Source organism: Poecilia formosa, unplaced genomic scaffold (genome assembly GCF_000485575.1).
Source record: "Poecilia formosa unplaced genomic scaffold, Poecilia_formosa-5.1.2 Scaffold354, whole genome shotgun sequence".
Classification (NCBI taxonomy): domain Eukaryota; kingdom Metazoa; phylum Chordata; class Actinopteri; order Cyprinodontiformes; family Poeciliidae; genus Poecilia; species Poecilia formosa.
This window is the reverse complement of record NW_006800293.1, coordinates 320,408-340,059: the sequence shown is the minus strand read 5'-3', so window position 1 is coordinate 340,059 and position 19,652 is coordinate 320,408. Positions and strand designations below refer to the sequence as shown.

Sequence of the window (19,652 nt, the reverse complement as noted above, 5' to 3'; positions counted from 1 at the left end):
TTTTATTGCTACCCTTTCAGCCACAGTATTAGAGAACATAATACGCAATAGAGACTGCACATTAGTGAGGACGGAGATGTTGCACACACACGGCCTCTCTTGCATTGTTTTTCAGTGCGCCATGGTTTAATTTACTTATTTCTGTCCAAGGGTAAATGGAATGATAAAGTATACCGTCCTAGAAAAAGACCAAAGGAAGCGACAAATTGATTTGCACACAGTTAAAGAAGCAAAGAGTGTTCACCCACAAAGAACAACCTTGGTTTAAGGACAACCCAAACTTGGACAAATGCCTTTCTGACTCACCTTAAACCCAACTATGTAAACTGAGAGATTTAAGCTCTAATCTTGTAATTGTGCTGACTTGTGTTTGGAAGCCCAGTTCTGTTGCCATCCTAAGGGAGCCTGGCCCCAAACAGGCAGCTGGTCTAAATGAAGGTATGCAGGGATGGCAGCGAGAAGCAAAGTAACAAAAATGAAGCACAAGGAAAAACATTAAGTTGATTCAGTCTCTGAATAATGTAGAGATGAATAAATTCTAACAAAGAGAAGCCACCTTAATTAAATCTCTAGGTCTTAATAAGAATAGTCAAGTATTGTTAATCAGAAAGACAAGATTGTATTTTGTAGTTCAACTTAGTTCAGAGGCCTACAGAGCGGACCAAAATATAAAAAAGTCAAACAAACACAATGAACACAGAAACACCGGCACTTCTAGTTATTGGGTCCAACATATATGTGGTGTTGAGCAAATTTTACTATTACTGAGCCTCAAACCTGATGGAAGTTTAAACATTAAGCTTACAAAAAAAAAACAGAACTGCATGTATCAGTGATGAATCATTTTAACCATTGTGATATTCAGAGTCCGAATGGACCCCAGAATGAAAAAGTGAAAAAACATAATCTGCTTATTGTTGTTTTTCATTTAATCATGCCCTCAGTCACAAGAAGGTAGAAGGCCCAGACATGCAGGTTATTATTAATACAACAATGAACACACTCTCTAAATGTATCAAGAAATGCCCTCTGACGTTTGCGTCAATGAGTTTACCTCACTGCAACAACACAAACCAAACATGCACAGTTCCCTTCTGCAGCAGAATACACTGTACATCCTGCCAGATGCCCCGAGCAAAACAAGTCCGATTGCTCAGACAGTTTTACAAGCTCAGAGTCCTCAAGAGCAACACATAAACTCCTCCAGGGCAAATTGTTTATTGTCAGAAACAGACAGCCTATCCCTTTGCTTCTAAAACCAAGAACATTTGGCAAACAAACATCTCTGTTGAAAAGATGTGGACACAGAACAGCGGCTTCAAAACTTTGCTGCTCAGAGCAATGAAATCTTCACCTTTCACGTTCCCTGGTTTTATGGTAGAAGCTCAGTGATCTCTAATACTGAATAGAAAATAATCCAAGCCACCGCATACATGATTGCATATATATATATATATATATATATATATATATATATATATATATATATATATATATATATAACTTTTAAATTAAAGAAAATAGTGGTGAAAATCTTATCCCTCATAAGGTGTCAAATTATTTTTTTAAAAGACTTGTTCTCCGCTTGTAATTTGTGTTAATCATGTATTTCATGAGATCTGAATGAGTCTTACTGTTAAGAGTTTTTAAATGAGATTTGCGAAGAAGCTTAATGCTGCTTGGTTTTGCTCTGCGTTGGGAGCCATCAGTATGAACATTAATGTGTGAGGCTTTCCTGCTTGTTTACTGAGAGGCCACTGCAAACTGCTGCCAAACCCAGCAGACTGCAGGTGGTGCTTTAGGTGGAGGGTAAAAAAAACAAACTCCTGTGCTACTGAAACTGATCTTGTTAGTGTTTGTGCTCTAGAGGTAGAACAGGCCTGATTGTTACTAGGAGACTTTGTCAGTGCAGTGCATTTCGCAGTCCCTGTCTTTCACGTTTGTCTCTAAACATCACTCTCAGGGAGAAGTATGTCATGTGTGTTTTTAGGACTATCCTTGCCTGGAGACTTACAACATCTGATCGCAACAGGGATACTTTGCAGAAACATCCAATCTCGTCACCGGGACGCCTCGTGAGTCAAATCACTGCATCCAGCTTTTATATGAACATGTGCCTCACTCCCGCTGAAGTCCTTTACAAACTCCTAGCGCATTAATGTACGCAGTGAAAAAAAATACACTCCTAACCTTTAAAAAGAGCCACCTTCACTGCTAGGTCAACACAAGGTGTTCAGCATGGCAGAAACACAAACAGTCAGCTTCTATTGTTGGATTATGCTAATGACAATCCAAGAGAAGCGGCTGACAAAATAAGAAAAAAATAAAATAAAATAAAACAAAATAAACCAGGAGCTAAAACTGCAGAGGGGAGAATGACAGAACAGTTAGCTGCTGGTGGAGATTTCTCCTTGTACTTTGCTGTCAGACTGTGTACACTTCAGCACAGCTCAAACGTAAAGCCTCACAAGACCACAGCTCAACCCAGAAGCTATAAAGCTGTCCAAAAATTTAGAGAAGTTAACAGCCTAGGAGACACTGGGAGCACTCACAACTTTCAGGGACAAAGGAAAACACCGTTAATACGCTGCCTATCGTGGGGTTCCTAACGCACAACCTGAAGGTTTCAGCGTCCTCTGACGTCACCTCGGATAGGTTCACCTCACCACTGAAACACAGACCAATAAATGCAAGGTCTTAGGCTCGTTTCTTCTGCAGACGACTATTATGTCCTGCCAGGGGCCCCAAGCAAAACAAGGAGCTCTGAGTCCTCGAGAGCAACGTCTAAACTCCTGCAGAGGAAACTGTTTATTATCAGAAACAGGCGGCCTTGCCTCTCCGCTTCTAAAAGAAAGAACAATTGACAAACAAACATTTGAGCTGTGCTCTGCTGAATATATGTGTACACAGACTGAACGTTTCAACTCCTGTCTGCTCAGGATAATAAAAACCTTCACCTTCCATATTCCCTCAGATCATGACAGGAGCACAACAGAGCAGACACAAACATCCAAGTTGCTCTATTTCAATATTTACTTGATGATTTCCACAGTGCTTCACAATGGCAGAGTAGTGGTGGGCTGAACCACACTTTTCAGATATGTGCGTGTAAATATGATTAAAATCCACATTTCCTTTTCCTCTCGGTTCACAATTGTAGGCTACTTTTTTCTTTGTCACATAAAATCTTAATAAAATGCAACAAGTCTGTGTTGCATTTTATTATGCAACACAAAACATGATTTTTGTCATGTTTTGTCAAAAACATGACAAAAATCAAGAAACTTGATTTTTCCTTTTCCTCAAACCACTGTGAGCTACTGTAATTAAAGAAAATGCTACTATTTGATCAGGCAGCAGTAGGGGAAAAAAAATAATTCAGTTCTTATTTTTCCATTCAGGTGTATTAAAACGACCAATAATAAAACCATCTTCACAGATATAAAACCAGAAAACCATGTTATGCAGATTGGTTTGCATGGTATGAGGGGGGAAATATATGTCACCATGTTATTAAAAAAAATGCCTTTTTACTGATGACGTCAAAGAGAGACTCCTAAACAAGCATTAAACATCCCGCTGTGGTTCACAGCCTTAAACTGAGGCCCTATGTGAGGAAGGAAGACGTCTTCTTCACACGGCAGGGCGTGTTTGAGCTGCACGACACAAACTCTCACCTGCATGAGTGACTCCGCATCCTGACATCTGCAGATGGATATCAGCCTGCAGAAACGACCCCGTGTCACAACTACCCGACATGCTGACGCGAACGCTGAAGCCCTGCAGTAAATACAGGCGCTGATTGTAAGGAAAAGTGTGTCTCTGGGTGAGCCTGTCATTGTGGGGAAATATCAAAACAGGTGGACCGAGCAACCGACCGCACAGCTGATTCTGCAGCTTCTGACTCAGCTAATTCTGGACTAATGAGGCAGATTAAAAAGCGAACTGCGGCAGATAGTGACACACTGATGACTTTTCTTTGAGCCCAAAGCTCCGAGCAGCATTGTTAATAACACAATGTGCATTTGCTGCTTCATTTTTGGCACGCCTTTTCTCAGTCTGATTTACTATTTGGGAATTTGGTGACGTTCACAGGAAACATTTATGGACAAATCCTACTTAGTTGCGTATTTTCTTCCTCTCAAGTATTATCCCCATTAACCCAATTAAGGCATCTGTTTTTACTTTCCTCTCTTTCATTGCACGAATTCCACTATTCTAATTTAGGTTTACCCCCGAACAGTCATTTGGGGGCGCGAAATTCATTCACTTAATTTGTTCCCAGCTAAATCGGCTCATTACAATATGAAGCACATTCACCGAAAGAAAGACAGGAGGATCAGATAAGCGGTAAGTCAGCGCTCGTCTTGTCTGCCTTTAATTCGGAGATGCGCACAGAGGCGGCGGCAACACACTGTGAGGCCTCACAAAGTCTCATTAAATGAAATGGAGCTTCTTAGAAAATGCTTAAAATCCCGACGTGCATTCAAAGGGACCAGAAGATGCCGCCTGATAAGGGTCGGTTCATGAGCCGCTTTTATTTTTTCTTCTTCTTCTTCCTCTTCCTCTTAGCAGTGACGCGAATATGATCCAATGCAACGGAAAAGGCAGTTTTCGTCGGCCGCTATCTGCAACGTCAGCCTGCCTCTGGGTAACTAGAGGGATCAATGACGAGCATACGGAGGAGGAAAAAAAGAGGCTGTTGTTTAAGGTGCTGAGAAAAAAAAACACATCCTGCAGATCCTTACAGAAGCGCTCCGACTTCCGTCTGTTCCTCTGCTTTTGCTGACTGAGCTCGGCCTCCCAACACCTGATCTTTAACATCCACAGAGAGCTGATTCAGTGTTAAACCTTTTAGAGCGGCTTATCAGTGCAACAGATGGACCTGTGGAGTTACAACACGAATCAGTTTTCATCAGAGAAAGAAAAGATCAAGCTGGCGCAAACGCTGGGACGTCTCTCAGAAGGGATTTGTCACCAGCCAGAGTTTCGGTGCTGAACCACTGGGGCACCCAGTCACTCCAGTTTGCAGGAAACCAGTGCTGTGGAGGTTGGACTCCTGTTTCCAATCATGTGAACCAGTTTCCTCTGACCTGATGGTGAGCTTCAGTCTCTTTCCAGACCCAGATAAAATGGCCACACTTGTAAAAAGTTGTTTTTCATGTGCTGTTTTTTTTTTTTTTTTTTTGACTGGTCATCTTTGAGTTTTTGGTTGCTTAGAAATGACTCCAGAAAAGACATTTCTGTCTGAAGTCACTCTACCATCTGTTTTCTCACATCAGCTCTGATCTCCCTGGACTTTTCTGCCGGGGGTGCAGCCAATCCTAACACCGCTTTACAGAAACGAGCAAGAGAAAAATCAGGTTGGCGCACACACATGATCCGAGGTTCAGGTCAAGGCTGAGAGGAAAATGCAACTTTTAGGGAACTTTCCTTTAGGACTGCATTCAGTTTTAATCCTTTTGTGTAATTTGTGTGTTGATTAAATCAAATAGCACAGCATTTTTAAAGCTTTCTAAATAAAATGCTTATATCCCAGAAGAAGAGCAGTACCTCATGTCTTCACAGATACAATGTTTGTTTGTTTCAATTTTGAGTTTTTGATAATATATTTTGACTCAACAACTGAAAAATACTGAAGTCATAATTAATTATTCATACTTAATTACACAGTACTTTAAAATGACTGCAATTAATTAATTATTGAAAGATATTTAATCATTTTTTTCATTAGTATTTATTTGCTCTTTGTAGAGGCTTCACATGGTTGTTTGGTTTAGTTGTGACGCCTTCCTGGAGGGGATTTGAATCACCGCTGCCAAAAAAACTGAACTTTCTCCTCATAGATAATCATTTCTTTTAACCCCGTCTCTCTCTGCGGAGCCACTGGCTGATCATTTGCTGCGGCTGACTGGACGTGAGCTCTTTGCGATCTGGTTCGGAGTTTGGCTGCTCGTCTGTTCACACTGAGTCGAGCTCTGCTGGAGGAATCATCCTGTCGACGGAGAGTTTGTCTTTCCACTGTCACCTCATGCTTGCTCAGTATGAGGGTTTACTGCAAAGCCTACAATTTCCTTCTGATGCCACGTTTTCACTCAGGAGAAGTGAGCTCTGCAAGTTAGAGACTCAATGCAGCCAGCCAGGTTTCCTTGGAGACGGCTTTTTTAGCTAATTTGAATAATAAACTAAACTCGATTGTTAACCACGATCAGCTGGAATGCGTTTACTTTACTTTGAATCTGTTTGATTGGCATCAGTTTACTTTTTTTGAGAAGTGCCTTGAGACAACAAGTGTCACATAATCAAACTGAATTGAAAAATGAAATAATCGTCTCACTGAGGACAATGCGATTCGGTCTTCCTTAATAACTATCTCCAACTTACCACAGCCTGTTTGTAAACATTTTATAGAACTGGAAGAGTTTTTAGCAAGCATGTGTGTTTTATTGGAAAGAAGAATACTTTTTTTTCGCTCGGTATGTCTAATCTCATCCACCAGAGACTCATCTGCTGATCTAAAATTTGTCATTAATTTCACAGACCTTTCTTTGCCTTTCTTCCCAGGTTTCAGATTCATTCATGTTTAAACTGCTTATCAAGACACAGATTTATCTTTTGCAGATACTATGAGTTATTTACCTCAGTGTAAAATACTTCTGCAGTATCATGATTATTTTAAACGCTCAATACATTGTGCAGCCTCGTTCGGGCTGTCCCCACTTTGTTACGCTGCAACGTTCAAATAAGACATAATATCTTCACCAGAGCAACTGTAGCTAAATTCTCTATTAATACAGCCTGACATAACCTCTGGGTTGAAACTGAAACCTTCACACTATGGGCTGTTACACACTGCCAGCAGTCTTATTTTTGCTAACACCCTCAAAATGATTATAATGTCACTTTTAGACCTGTCTGTCGGCACGGCAAATCCACCCGGCAGCATCAGCATCAGCCGCAGTGGCACAGCCTGCACTTCTCTGCTTTTTTTTTTTTTTTTTTGTGTAATACAAACATCTTCAGCTAAAATACTAATCCTCCCCAAAAGAAGAAAATCTGACAACTGGTCAGGGAACAGAGCTCTAAGAAATGCACTTTTCTGCCCTCGGAAGGAGAAAATAAAAAAATTAAAAAAAACCAGAGCTGTGATGGGAGGAAGTTATACAAGAAAAGGTTTAAAAGCATGTGGATACACGTAAAAAGCACCTCCATGAGCCCAGCTCTGACTTGATCGCATGTGCAGAACAATGTGAAAGTTTCAAACCACCTTTTGTGTCTCTAAAATAGAACTTTTCCAAAGAATCAAGAGTTTCATGGCCTTTTAGAAAAGGTCTTCATCAGTTGTTTCAAAGCTGTCTGAAAGATTTTCTTTGGCATTTTCAGTTCGGCCTTCGTCTCTGACCATGACGGCACATTGTTCAGGTTCTCTGAAGCCGAAGCGAAGGAAGAGGTGTCAACAGATAAACAGCTTCTGAGAGTAGTGTCTTAAAAAACAAGAAGAAAATACAGCAAAGACCTGAAATGAAATCTGAAAACCATATTCGCAATTATTTATAGAATGATGAGGGGAAAAACTCTGTGGTTATAATCATGTTGGTGCTACCAATTAAGTTCTGTTTCTTTATCTTTTGTATTTCTATAGAATCAGTATGAAAATAAAGATAAACTGTCTTCATGGCTTTAGGCTGTTCTTAACGAAATGCCTGAAAATGCAGTTCAAACCTGGATCTTTGCTAAACTGAAATTCAAGAGCCTTTTTATGGTTAAATGACTAATAGGTTGTATCTGTGAGAATTAACTTATAGCAGCCAAAAAACCATAAGAAGTCATTAACAAGGTCATTGCAGAAGATTACACAAATGTTTAGTGGTTTAAAAGCAAAATTGGAAGAAATGAGGGCTGATTCAGCAGCTTGCCCTTTAAAAATTGATGCAAATTCATGATACAAAGCTGATCCTCTTTGTGTCTCTGATCAGACTTTAAAATCTCACAAATATTGGTACTAAAAACTTAAAAGTGTCAAAGTAGCTGGAGGGAATTTAGAAGCAGATTTTGGGCAAAGTAGAAGCCAAACCTTCCCAAAGCTGGTGGAGACGCGCAAGAGATGCAACTGCAATTGCAACAACAGTTTGTTTTCAGAAGTATTGACTCAGACGAGCCGAGCTACAGAAACTTAACTACATTTTACAGATATGTGATTGCAAAAAAATGAAAATAATGTTTTATTTTCCGTTCACTTCCCAATTATTCACCATCCTGAGTTGGTTTATTTCATAATTTCTCTCCACAAACTAATTTATTGACCGATTTATTGTACCATAGTTGTCTCTAACAACAGTAGCTGGATATAAAACAACCCCTCAACTAAATTGTAAAAGACACAGCCCTCAAATATCCAGGACTCCTTCTCCCACAGGTTTCCCCTCCCCCTTGCTTCGCTCCCTGTAGCAGCTGTACAGCAGCAGCTCCGCACCTTTCAAGGACACCACCGGCAGAGAGGACAGAGGATGCAGAATACGAGGAAACAGAGAGAAATTCAGATCAGGAGGTGAGAAGGGAGCGTGATGGAGGAAAGCAACAAAGCAGGAAACCAGGTGGAGACATCGAGGTGACGGAGACACGGACAGGAGGCGGATGATATATCCCATGAAGTAGAAAAGCTAAAGACGGTGTGTGGTGTGTGGCGTGGGTTGGGAGTTATCAGGAAGAGACTGAAAGGAAGGCAGCCATGCTTGCTTACGTCACCTTCAGGATGACATTGGCAGGACACGAGGGTCTGCTGCCTCATCAGTTCTACTGCTGCCCAAGGGGACATCATAGCGTGGGCGCAAGCACGCACACACACACACACACACACACACACACACACACACACACACCCCCACACACACGCAAGCACACTCACACTAGCACAGCTTTTATACGCTCAGCCCCTGGCAGCATGGCTCTACCTGGCCAAACACACCCGCAGCCTCTGATTGGCTGCTGACAGCCAGCAGCGCGGCCCCTGCTCACCAGCGAACCAGACTCTGCTTGGAAACAGAGAGGCTGAGCTGCGAGCGCCACAGGCCACTGCTGCAGCACCCAGCAGCATGGCTGGGTTTCCAAAGACAGAAACAGCTGTGCATGACAAACACTACCTCACAGCGAGAACGAGATAAACGTGGGTCTGGGGTCACAGCCTAACAAATTGCTCTGGTTAGTCGGCGTTGCATTTTTTTCTGTTGAATTTAAAGTCTGGAAGAGCTATGGTGGGTTTGGCTTGTATTAGTGTTACTAATCACTCATTTGTAAAAAAAAATAAATAAAATAAAAATAAAAATAAAAAATGTTTAAATCACCAATCAGAGAGAAGAGAATTTAAAAAAATGTAAGTAAATAATGTTAAATTAAAACTTGTAGTTTCATTCCTTCTCTATCATTGGGGGAAGAAAAGTTAGGTGTTACACCGGTAAAGCAGCGATTTGACTGTGTTTTAGATACATATTCAATTTGTATTATTGACGTTAAATTTAGTGACATTTTCGGTTGTGAAATATCCTAAATTTTCTCTCTGCTACACAAAAACATAAGACCTGACACTGAAGCATAAAATTAAAACGTTACCAGGCCACAGTGTTTTCTTCCTGAGAAATTATTGTTATTGTAGTTAATTTCTCTATGCACATAAAGCAAAAAAAAAAAAAATATATATCTGGTGGTTATGTGTTCACTTCTCTCTGTTTCCAGAGTTTCTCTTATTCGAAAACTAATAACTTACTAAGTCAAAGGCAATAAATCCATGAAAAGTCTGAGTAACACAGACGACTGCTGTGCATTTGACAAAAAGCAAAATAAACCAACTTTTCTGTTATTCTGTGGAAAGATGAGAGGTTTTCAGGTATTTATCAGATTTAATCAACTCCATAACTTGATGCTAGGCAAAGTGTAAACAGGTTTTGAAGTGCTTCTTTTTATACATAAATAAAAAAATTAAAAAAAACGAAACATCAGACGTAACGTTGAGGACATGGGGCGCGGTCGCTCCCTCACCTTTTCTTGATACTGTCGTCTGGACGAGTCCAGGGACTGGATCAGAGCTGTTGCATGTCCAATAAAGACAGCATAGCAGGTCGCTCCCACAATCATACTCAGCATCGTCAGCCAGATATCCGACAGGCTCTCGGGGGCCTGCCGGCCGTAGCCGATGCACAGCATGTGGCTCATTGCCTTGAAAACTGCAAAGGAGTAGAGTTCTGACCAAGTGTCGTTCTGTGGAAAGAGAAGAGAAACAGGACAAACAAGCAGCTCAATAAAGCGAAATGACATGTTTGGAGAGAGAGAGACTGCGGAGAGAGGACAGCTTAAGTAACTCTCTGGGGACAGTCGGGTCGTGGAAGAGCGTCCGCACAAATGAGAACTTGCGGGACTGTGTTGCATTAGAAGGGAAGACGGAGGAAGTGGAAACAACATCAGCGAAATCCTTCGAGGCCTAATCAGCGAAGTAGAGGCGGTTTGGAAATGATTTCCTCAGAGAGATGATAATGAGAGGTCATTAAATATGCCCTTTCATAGCTTTGTGAGAAGGAATCTGCTGGAGGCAGAGACGGGCGCGCGGCGGCCACCGGGCCGCGCCGCACCGAGAGTCAGGGCTCGGAAAACAAACTTCCGATTGTGATTTGCAAAGAGACGTTAACGAGGTTGTTCGACGAGAACAAGCAGTGAACGCAACATCTAATACAACGCAAATAAAACTTCTCCAGCTTTGTTTCCCCCGCCCAACGAAACTGTTGCTTGGACCCATTCGACGCAAATCGGATTACGTTTTATTTATTAGCGGTTTCTTCGTTGTTGTTGTTTTGTTCACTTGTCTTCACAAAATAACAGTTTATGTGACAAACACCGGCACACATGAAAACCAAACCAAGTACAAAGCTGTGAAAAAGCTTTCATTTGGCTTTATGTTGTTTCTGATCAGCAGTTTTAAGAAATACACAGAAACTGACCTTTGACCTCATCAATATGCACTTGAAAGTCATTTTAGTCGGCTTCCTAGGCTGGCCATTTTCACTGGAGCCATGAAGTTTGTTTGTTTGTGTCAGACATGTTTCATTTAGGGGATTTTTTTAATTCAAGAGGTCTGGCAGTAATTGGTGGCTAAATAATTACAAAGGGGGGGATTTATCATCAACATATACATTTTAGTGAATTTTGAACTAGTAAAACCTGAAATAAAAAGCCAGCTGTGTGTGCCAGTCATGATGCTCCTGAGACAGGTATTAATTTTCTCCCTAACTTTTCCCAGTCAACCAATAATAGATTAATTAACAATTACAACTTTTCCCAGAGATCAGTGAAGGAAAAAAGAAAAAGGCACAAGTTTTAAATGAGGACGATGTTCCACATAAAGGTTTGAGTCAAAGCAACGCCAGAAGGCCCACCGAGCGATAAAGTGGCCACTGTATACCAGTAAAGGAGACTGGGAACTCCAACAATACATACAGCTCCACCAAGTGGACGGGGAGTAAACGGTGAGTTTGAGGACAGTAGGAGAAACAGCGGAGTGAACCGTGTTGAATAATATATGAATGGTGAGCACTTTGATTCTGAAATAGCACAGCATTGAGAGCAGGAGAGACTCCATATCCACCTAAGCCTCAACAGTTCTCCTCTGGGATCTCAGTTTGGGAGCTATCCTTTGCTTTGCCGGTAATCAACATCTCCATTAGCGGCACAGAGGCTGTTTGAACCCGCCAGATAACAGACGGGGCTCTGCATTCATCTCGCCGAGCTCTAAAGAGCGTCTTTGTGTGGGCTGCAGCATCACTGTGGTGCATGCGGCAGCGCAAAAAATGCTTTCATTTTTCAGACTTTGTATGCGACATTGGTGTTTGTTTTTGGACTCGACATGCTGAATATTACAGAAGTATAGAGGAGAAGGATTTGGACTCGACTCCTAAAAGTTTATCTATTGCTAATAAAATATTGTTTTGTGGATTTCAGTCTGTAAAAAGTATTTTCATCAAGTTTCAACCTCGCTGGAATGTGTTGCCTTTAAATTTTATACGTGTGACTCAGCTAATATGCACATTTATCTCAGACTCTGCACGAGCTGCTCATCTTCATTATCACTCTGATATTGTAAAACTTCGCCGTTATCTATATCCCGTCAAATCAGATAACAGGATTTTATACAACATGCTGCCAATGCTAACAGATTTGATTTTGTTTTGGATGTTTAAGAATGTCCAGCAGCATTATAGGAACAGCAGAGGAGGCAAAATTTCACAAATCAACAAATTTAAAAGCTTTTAGCCTTCTAGACATTTAGGGACGATCATAGATTGACCTGGTAAACAGTCATCAGCTCTCGCTCTAAGCGTAGACTGTTGGTGGACATGGATGTAAGACAAATCAGAAAGAAACTGGAGCAACGGGGAAACTTTAAAGTTTCAAAGTGGACAGTCTGGCTTTACACATCCATAAAAGATTTTAAAAAGTTGTATTTTAATAGTAAATGTCTGCAGAGGATTTGTATTGCAGTCAATCATTTTCACAATTAGTCGCACCGCAGAAACAGAATTAATCTAATCTAATCTAATCTAATCTCAGTACTTATAGAAAAGCAAGCAACACACAAAGATGTCGGCCAATAAAGATTGTCTATTCATGGCTTTATTCAGTGCAGGAAAAAGTATCCAAGCTCTTTTCCACAAAAGTCATGGTTGGTTGGCCTTTTTGCTCAGACCCAACAATCTTTAACTTCTGTTATTTGCTTTTAGATGTACATCTCCTCACATTTCCATTAGGAAAAAAAAGGCACCGTCATCTTTTCTATGGCTTCCCAGCAGGGAAGCTTTCACGCCTCGACAATGTTGTTCTCTGTGCAAAAAACCAGAAAATGTCTTTTGTTTTTAAAGATGTGAGGAAATGAAACATTCTGATGCTATTTCGTTTCACTTTTCTTATAACTTGAATACGGGGTTGTTGCTTAAAATTGTCCAAATGTTACCTGATCGTGACAGGTCAGAGTCTGTAATGTTTGCAGGAGACAACGCTCATTGTCTGGTCGAAAATCAATAGACATCTCTGGAAAAGATGCTCGTCGTGTTAAAACTTTGTTCTGATCTGCATGAATTCAAGGAGGAGTTAGTTACTTTTATCAAGGTCATCGATACAACATCTCTGAGGGTTTCTTCTGAGCTTGATGACCTTTTCATCTTTGGTCTCAGTTTGTTCCAGTGAAGGGTTTAGACCCTGAGATCCCACCGTAAGATGGAATCAACATGAAGTTATTTTTTATTATTCCAGCATGTTGCTCTATTATCTGCTGATTAAGAAACCTTTATTGAATTAATTGTTGTTCTCTGCAGGCTCAGAATAACATCAGATGAGTCCAACTTCAGCGTGCAGCTTTAGTCTTTTGCACATTAATGTTTTAACTGTGTTTTTAAACGTGAAAGGAAAAGAATGTCAAACAAAAAAAAAAACCCAAACACTTTGATTTTTCTCACCTTTTTTTTTTTACTGGAGTTTTTCTGCATCTTTTTGAGATGTGGACTTCTTGGCATCTGCTCCAATAAAGACAACTTGAATAGTTCCAAAACTTTTTGTGTGAAATTATGCTACTGAAATTAGAAAACATATTTATTTGTACACTCGCCCTCTCGGTTTCCTCTTCAAATCAAACTTGGATGGATACTGCTTCTACTAACTCCATCATCCACTATTTTCACCTCGTTGCCACAAAATCTCCTTTATCCTAAACTGCTGCAAGCCCACAATGCAACAATTGGTATAAAAATATAAAACTATAAGGTTCATATTCTTTTCCATGTCAAAAAAAAAAAACAAAACGGATGAAATTATGTATAATTATGTCTGAGCTCGGAGGCTGATTAGCTGAACAGATACCTACACATGTAACAAAGCCTCTCTCCCAGTCACTGAGGCCATAAGCCAATAATTTAGTTTACTCAGGCTTATCAGAGTTTATTGAAAAGTCAGCGCTGTCTCCAGACTCTTTTTCGCTCGCCTGTCTCGGTGTGTGTGGGATCTTTATAGTGTGGGTGGAGAAATGTTCTTTCACCGGATCCTTGTGGTGAAAGTTCACTGTTTGTGCATCCTCTGCAGCAGATTATTCTGAAACAGGTATTTTCCTGTGATTGATGGGAAACACAGACACATCGGGAGAGGATAGAGAGGACAGACTATGTTATCTGTAAAGGGAACCAGCAGGTTGCCACCACAGAAATGCCCATTGTTTTAAAACTTAACACTTACTAAATCATCTGGTCCTGATGTGTTTTAAAAGATAGGATAGTTTAATATAAGAAATCCCCTCAATACCACCGTGCTCAAAGTTTTGAGAAAATGTCAAAACTTCAGAAAAAAGACTGAAAACAAAGTACGGCCCTGCAGCTTCCATACGAAGCGACAGGAAAGCCGTCAGAAGCCACTTGACCTACTGTTCCAGTAAGAAGTTGGCAAACAGTAATCTTGGGCATGACTGTCAGGAGCTTTTAATAATTTACTGGAATCATTTTTTCCCAGGGTGGAATGGTTTTAGAGCAATAAAGGTCACTGCATTTTCTTTTTTTAAAGGTTCAAACATAGACACTATGTACAAACTTCACAAAATGACTGAGAAAGAAAGAAAAACCCCCCCGCTAATGTTTGACCAGACGTAACTTAGACTGCACACTTCTTGTAGCTGATGTAGTTCCTGCATAATTCAGACTGAATAATTATCCACTCTTCTTAGCAGAAATGGTAGAGATCATTTAAACTGGCTGGTTTCCAGCTTTAAACATCGTCTATAGATGTTCGATAAAGTTCAGTAAGGTCAGCGAGACCCAACAGTGTCCAGGTTTTGGACTCACTCACCTGAGACAAACAATCGTCTCAGGTGAAAGAAACTCAAATTGTCCACAACTACAAGGTTGGACATTCTTTCAAAGGCACATTTGTGACAAGAGACAAACCAAACTGAATTAAATCTATCATTTCTTATAAGGCAATCGGTCAAATGTCCATCGATAATCCTTCCAGGAGCTTGTTGATTTCTACAAAAGAACGTGGTTGAGGTTTAACTTGCGATGGACATACACTTTGTCGTCATTCATTTTTAACACAGTACAGTGCACACTCATTTAAGTGGCTTCACAAAATTGGAAGCACTGCAGTAAATACAAAACACTGGATGTAAAAGTGTTGAAACGGGAAAATATTTTAGAAGCAAAAAAGTCTGTACCAATGCACAAAATAGCACAAGAAAAACAAGAAAAAGAGTCACTGACAGTTAAGCAGCGTGACGGCTGAGGAAGAAGCTGTTTAAAAAAGTCCAAATAAGACCTGTATTTATAATTTTAGAAATAAACCCACAATAAATTCAAATTCCTGCACCTATTTCTGGTTTTTAAAGTGAATCGAAGTGGGGCTCGGTACAATCACTGACTCACTTACCGGGAATGGTTCGAGTGCATCATTAAAAGCCCCTGACTGATGGCATTTATGCTTACTCTTGTGCTAACTTCTGACCTGCGCTGCAAACCATGGCGTGGCAACGCTTCTTTTAGACATGAGGAGCTTCTTCAGAGAAATAACTAATATTATCATTTTTTTAAAATGAAACCAGGGTTCTTTGTTTTTTAGCTTTCCTACAAGCAAACAGCTGAGATTCGACAATTAAAATCCTAGCTCAGAGGTTTTCATTTCCACCAACCAGGAAGCAAATAGGCTCCCTTACCTCTTATTTGTTTGTTTAGGTCAAACATCAAATTGCATTTCTCTTGTCTACACGTTGTCACCGACACCAGTGAGTGTGTTAGATCAGATCTGCGATGCACAGCAGACCTGCAGTGCTGCTGTCTGGTCCAAAATAATAGCTGCACGTAAATAAAGTGATTTACCGACAAACGTAGTGATTGTTTCTTGATCTGCAGACCACCCTGTGTGTTGAAGCCCCTCCTGCTGATGGCAGAGGGAATAACGGGGAAGAGATGTCGGAGGACGGGTGCACATAGAGTTGTAATTACACAGCTGAAACTCGACGCCCTGTCAGTGTCTGTCAGTTAGCGCTGCTGTCAAAATTATTTCTGTGTTGTCTCTGTGGGGAAGTAAAACTTACTACCTCACTTTATCATGGTAATGATATTTAAGGCTAGTAAAATTTTAGATACGCCGTGGAAATGTATTTCGAATTTTATAGATTTCTTCTGTTTCTGCCGTCACCCTGTAATGTTTCAAATATATCCTTTCATCGTCTATGCTCACTTATTTTTGCAGGGCTTGAAGGTGAGTTGCTTATTTCCAGTTGCCATTGCAAACTGAACAGGTTGGGCAACAGAAACACAGGACCAGCAACCACACACTCAGGCAACTTGGAGAGACCAATTAACCTACTGTTCTTGTTTCTACTCTATGAAAGAAATGTTCATATCATAAGAAGAAAATCTGAGTAAATGCAAAAGTTAATTCTCAAATGATCATTTTAGTAAAATATATCCAAACTTTGATCTTATGTGAGAATGTATTGTCTCAACTTGCTAAATCATGAATTAACTATGACTCCTGAAGAAATAATTTTAATATAACATGTCTGACAAAAAAATAAAGAATAAAAAAACAGGTACCTCACAACCTCAAAGAGCAACACCAGGCTCCAGTTTAAACCAATCCAAGAACAGAAGAAGAACAAAGTTACTGACATGTTTTCAATTTTAAAGACATTTTTTAAGATTTTGGGATTTTGGGACGTTGCTGTAATGTGGTGCTGAAGGAGGAGTACCAGAAAGGGTAGGATCTTCTTAAAGAGACAGGAGCCAATTTCAACATGTTACACAACTATGCTGTGAAGTAAAAAAAAATTTTTAAGTTGTTTTTGATATACACCGCATTTTCTTAAAAGCTGAAGGCAGCCTTAGTTACCCGTTTATGGTATGAAATCCCACCAGGAGCCTTGAAAATACATAACAATAAAGAAGAGTGAGTCTAAGTTTCTGGTGTAAAAGATTTCTTGCCAGTTATCATGAATGCTTGAAGTTTTGCACAAGCATTCATGTTGTGTAGTTACACAACAAATTATTAGGTTTAGAGGTAATTACTTTCTCACATAACACCGAGATAGTTTGAAAAACTTTGTTCCTTAATAAATAAAATCAGAATTTTAAAAATGCATATGGTATTTATTCGGGTTATCTTTGCATGCCGGGGCAGCCACTCTTTCACGGCGGCTGCCTTTAGGGTGCAGGTTGGAAACAACCTTTGCTGCCTGAGCCAGGAGAAGCTTGACAGAGTTCATTAACTGGTTGGTGGACGTCACTTGAGGACAGGTTGTTCTAAAAGTCCTCCATGGCTCCTGCATGTGAGCTTGACACTTCCCGAGCCGCCGGGGGCAGCGGGGCTGGATGGAGGGCCGGCAACCAGCACAATAGCTAATGTCACAAGTTGTCAGGCACTCAATAGGAGGGTGGTCTCTGGTGGCTGTATGCAGCCTGCACCGTGCCACGGCGTCTCTTTCGCTTGAGAGCGATGGCTCTCTGGAGACTCTCTCTGATTATGAAGCGAAGAGAGCGCTAAAGGAGTCAGTGACCTGTCCATTGCAAACTTCAGCATCCACTTCTTTAAACTCTCACAGCACAAGGTTGTTTCCAGGACGATGGCAAAGAGACGCAGAGGTGCAAGTCAAGCATGAGAAACGATTATAGGGGAAGCTTTGATTTGATATATAATTGAAGTAAAATGAAAATGGCATGAAGGCGTGACACAGCCGCTATTCACCTGATCATTTTCTCTTTCAAATTACTAATTGCTTACACTTAGGTTCTATGTATTTTTTCATACGTGAGAAGTGAAAAAATATGTTCAGAGAAAGTGTGTGCAAAGAAAAACATCCAAATAATACAAATTTGGAAAAAATTAAGAGACCACTCCATTGAAACTCCTTTGAAAACCTCCTGGTTATTCCAACAAAGATTGATCTCTGAACTCTTCCTGAGTTAAAACATTAGTTTTGTTGTTTCTAAATGAATATGAGCTTGTTTTCTTTACATTATTTGAGCCCTGAAAGCGCTGCATCTTTTTCGTTATTTTGACCATTTCTCATTTTCTGCAAATAGATACTAAAGTTTTGCTTGGGATTTCAGAGACATGTGTCAGTAGTTCATAGAATAAAAGAACAATGTTCATTTCACTCAAACATGTACCTATAAAATGTTAAACTGGAGAAACTGATCATTTTAAGTCCTCTCTTATTTTTTTCCAAAGCTGTATATAAGAAAATTATAAACAGTGTGGTGTGCATTTTCATCTAGAATCCCTTATTACTGATACCCAGGCAAAAAAAAAAAAAAATCCAAGGTTCATCTGCTTGCCTTCAGAAATCCTTTACTTAGTAAATTATTTAATTTCAGTATAAATCCAGATGTTCTGCAGAGGCCTTTGAGCTGCAGGAATGCTTTTTTGTTGTTTGTCAGCAGATGAGATGAGACGATGAAAGGAGCTAAACACGGGGCAATCCTACAAGAAAGCCTGTTACAGGCTGGGAAAAAACACTTCAAACAGTATGATAAAGGACCACAACCCTGAACATGCAGTCAAAGCTACAACTGGAGGCTTTAAATCAAAGCCTGTATCAGAACGGACCAGTCAAAGTCCAGATGTATTTCCATTTGAGAAATGCAAGCATTGATCATTTGTGTTTAGATGTGCTCTCTGTCCAGTCTAACTGAGTTTATTACTCTAATTACAGTCAAAGGCAGTTCCTGAAAGTATTAACTAGGTGTAGGTTGAATTCAAATGTGAGACGCATGTTTAAGACATGTTTTGCGAATAAAAAATAAAACAAATATGTATTCTTTTACTTCCACTTGACAATTACATCAAAGTTTGTGGATGTGAAGAAATTAAGTGTGCAAAAGGCACCAGCTGGGATTTGCACCGAATAACTCCTTGTTGTAACCTCCCAATTTATAATCTTATTCACCAAAAATGATGTTTCAATTCTCTTAAATAATCTAAGAAAAACTACAAATCATGACCTCACCCTGAGTCCTTTGCTGGTGCAGTTTTTGTGCAGATTGACAGACTCATCACACAACCCATGAATGAAAACATCATACTAAATCAATTTCAGCGAAAATATAATATCTATATATCAATATTACATACATTACAAGCAGTTATGCAGCATCTGCTATCAGATTACGTCTCCTCCAGGAGCCTCAGCCAGAAAAACCTCAACACAGAAATTTACGAGGAGTCGTGCCCGACTCAGAGGGGTCTCGGAGAGGGACTCAATCTGCTTACAAAACAATTTGGACAACCACCTCGCATTCGGGCTGGTGTGGTCTTCCCTTGCACAGTAAAAGGCAGCCATGACAGACAGGCCTATAAACAACCGGCTTTTATCTCCAAGAGAGAGACATGGCAACAAAGAGCCCAGCTGCCGGGCCATATTCCCCACATCCCTCTGTTTCCCCCTTTTATCTTTCCTGTCATCACCCCACGGCGCTGAAGTGGAGGCGCAGGGGGGACCAAGAGGTGCGCTTAAATCTCTAGCTTCCTTTTCTGTGCTTCTTCGCTGGCAAACTTTGACTGTTCTCTGTCACACGGGCTTAACGGCGCCGCAAAACACGGTGTTATGAGGGATTTTCTCCGTCTGAGAAGTGGGA

The 19,652-nt window shown here is 40.4% G+C and overlaps 1 protein-coding gene and 1 long non-coding RNA gene across 3 annotated transcripts in view; one reads left to right on the top strand and one right to left on the bottom strand.

Annotated features, from left to right (window-relative positions):
* The window catches only part of LOC103153548 (potassium/sodium hyperpolarization-activated cyclic nucleotide-gated channel 2), a 37,082-nt gene that overhangs the window by 8,128 nt on the left and 9,302 nt on the right, over positions 1 to 19,652 (bottom strand). For both annotated transcript variants that reach the window (XM_016662017.1, XM_007574509.2), the window contains exon 4: positions 10,033 to 10,251. In XM_016662017.1, the coding sequence (XP_016517503.1) occupies positions 10,033 to 10,251 (219 nt within the window). The remainder of the gene's footprint in view (positions 1 to 10,032; positions 10,252 to 19,652) is intronic.
* On the top strand, positions 5,277 to 6,211 carry LOC107833269 (uncharacterized). The gene is made up of 2 exons (XR_001658982.1): positions 5,277 to 5,363; positions 5,755 to 6,211. It is a non-coding gene; the product is annotated as an uncharacterized LOC107833269 (long non-coding RNA).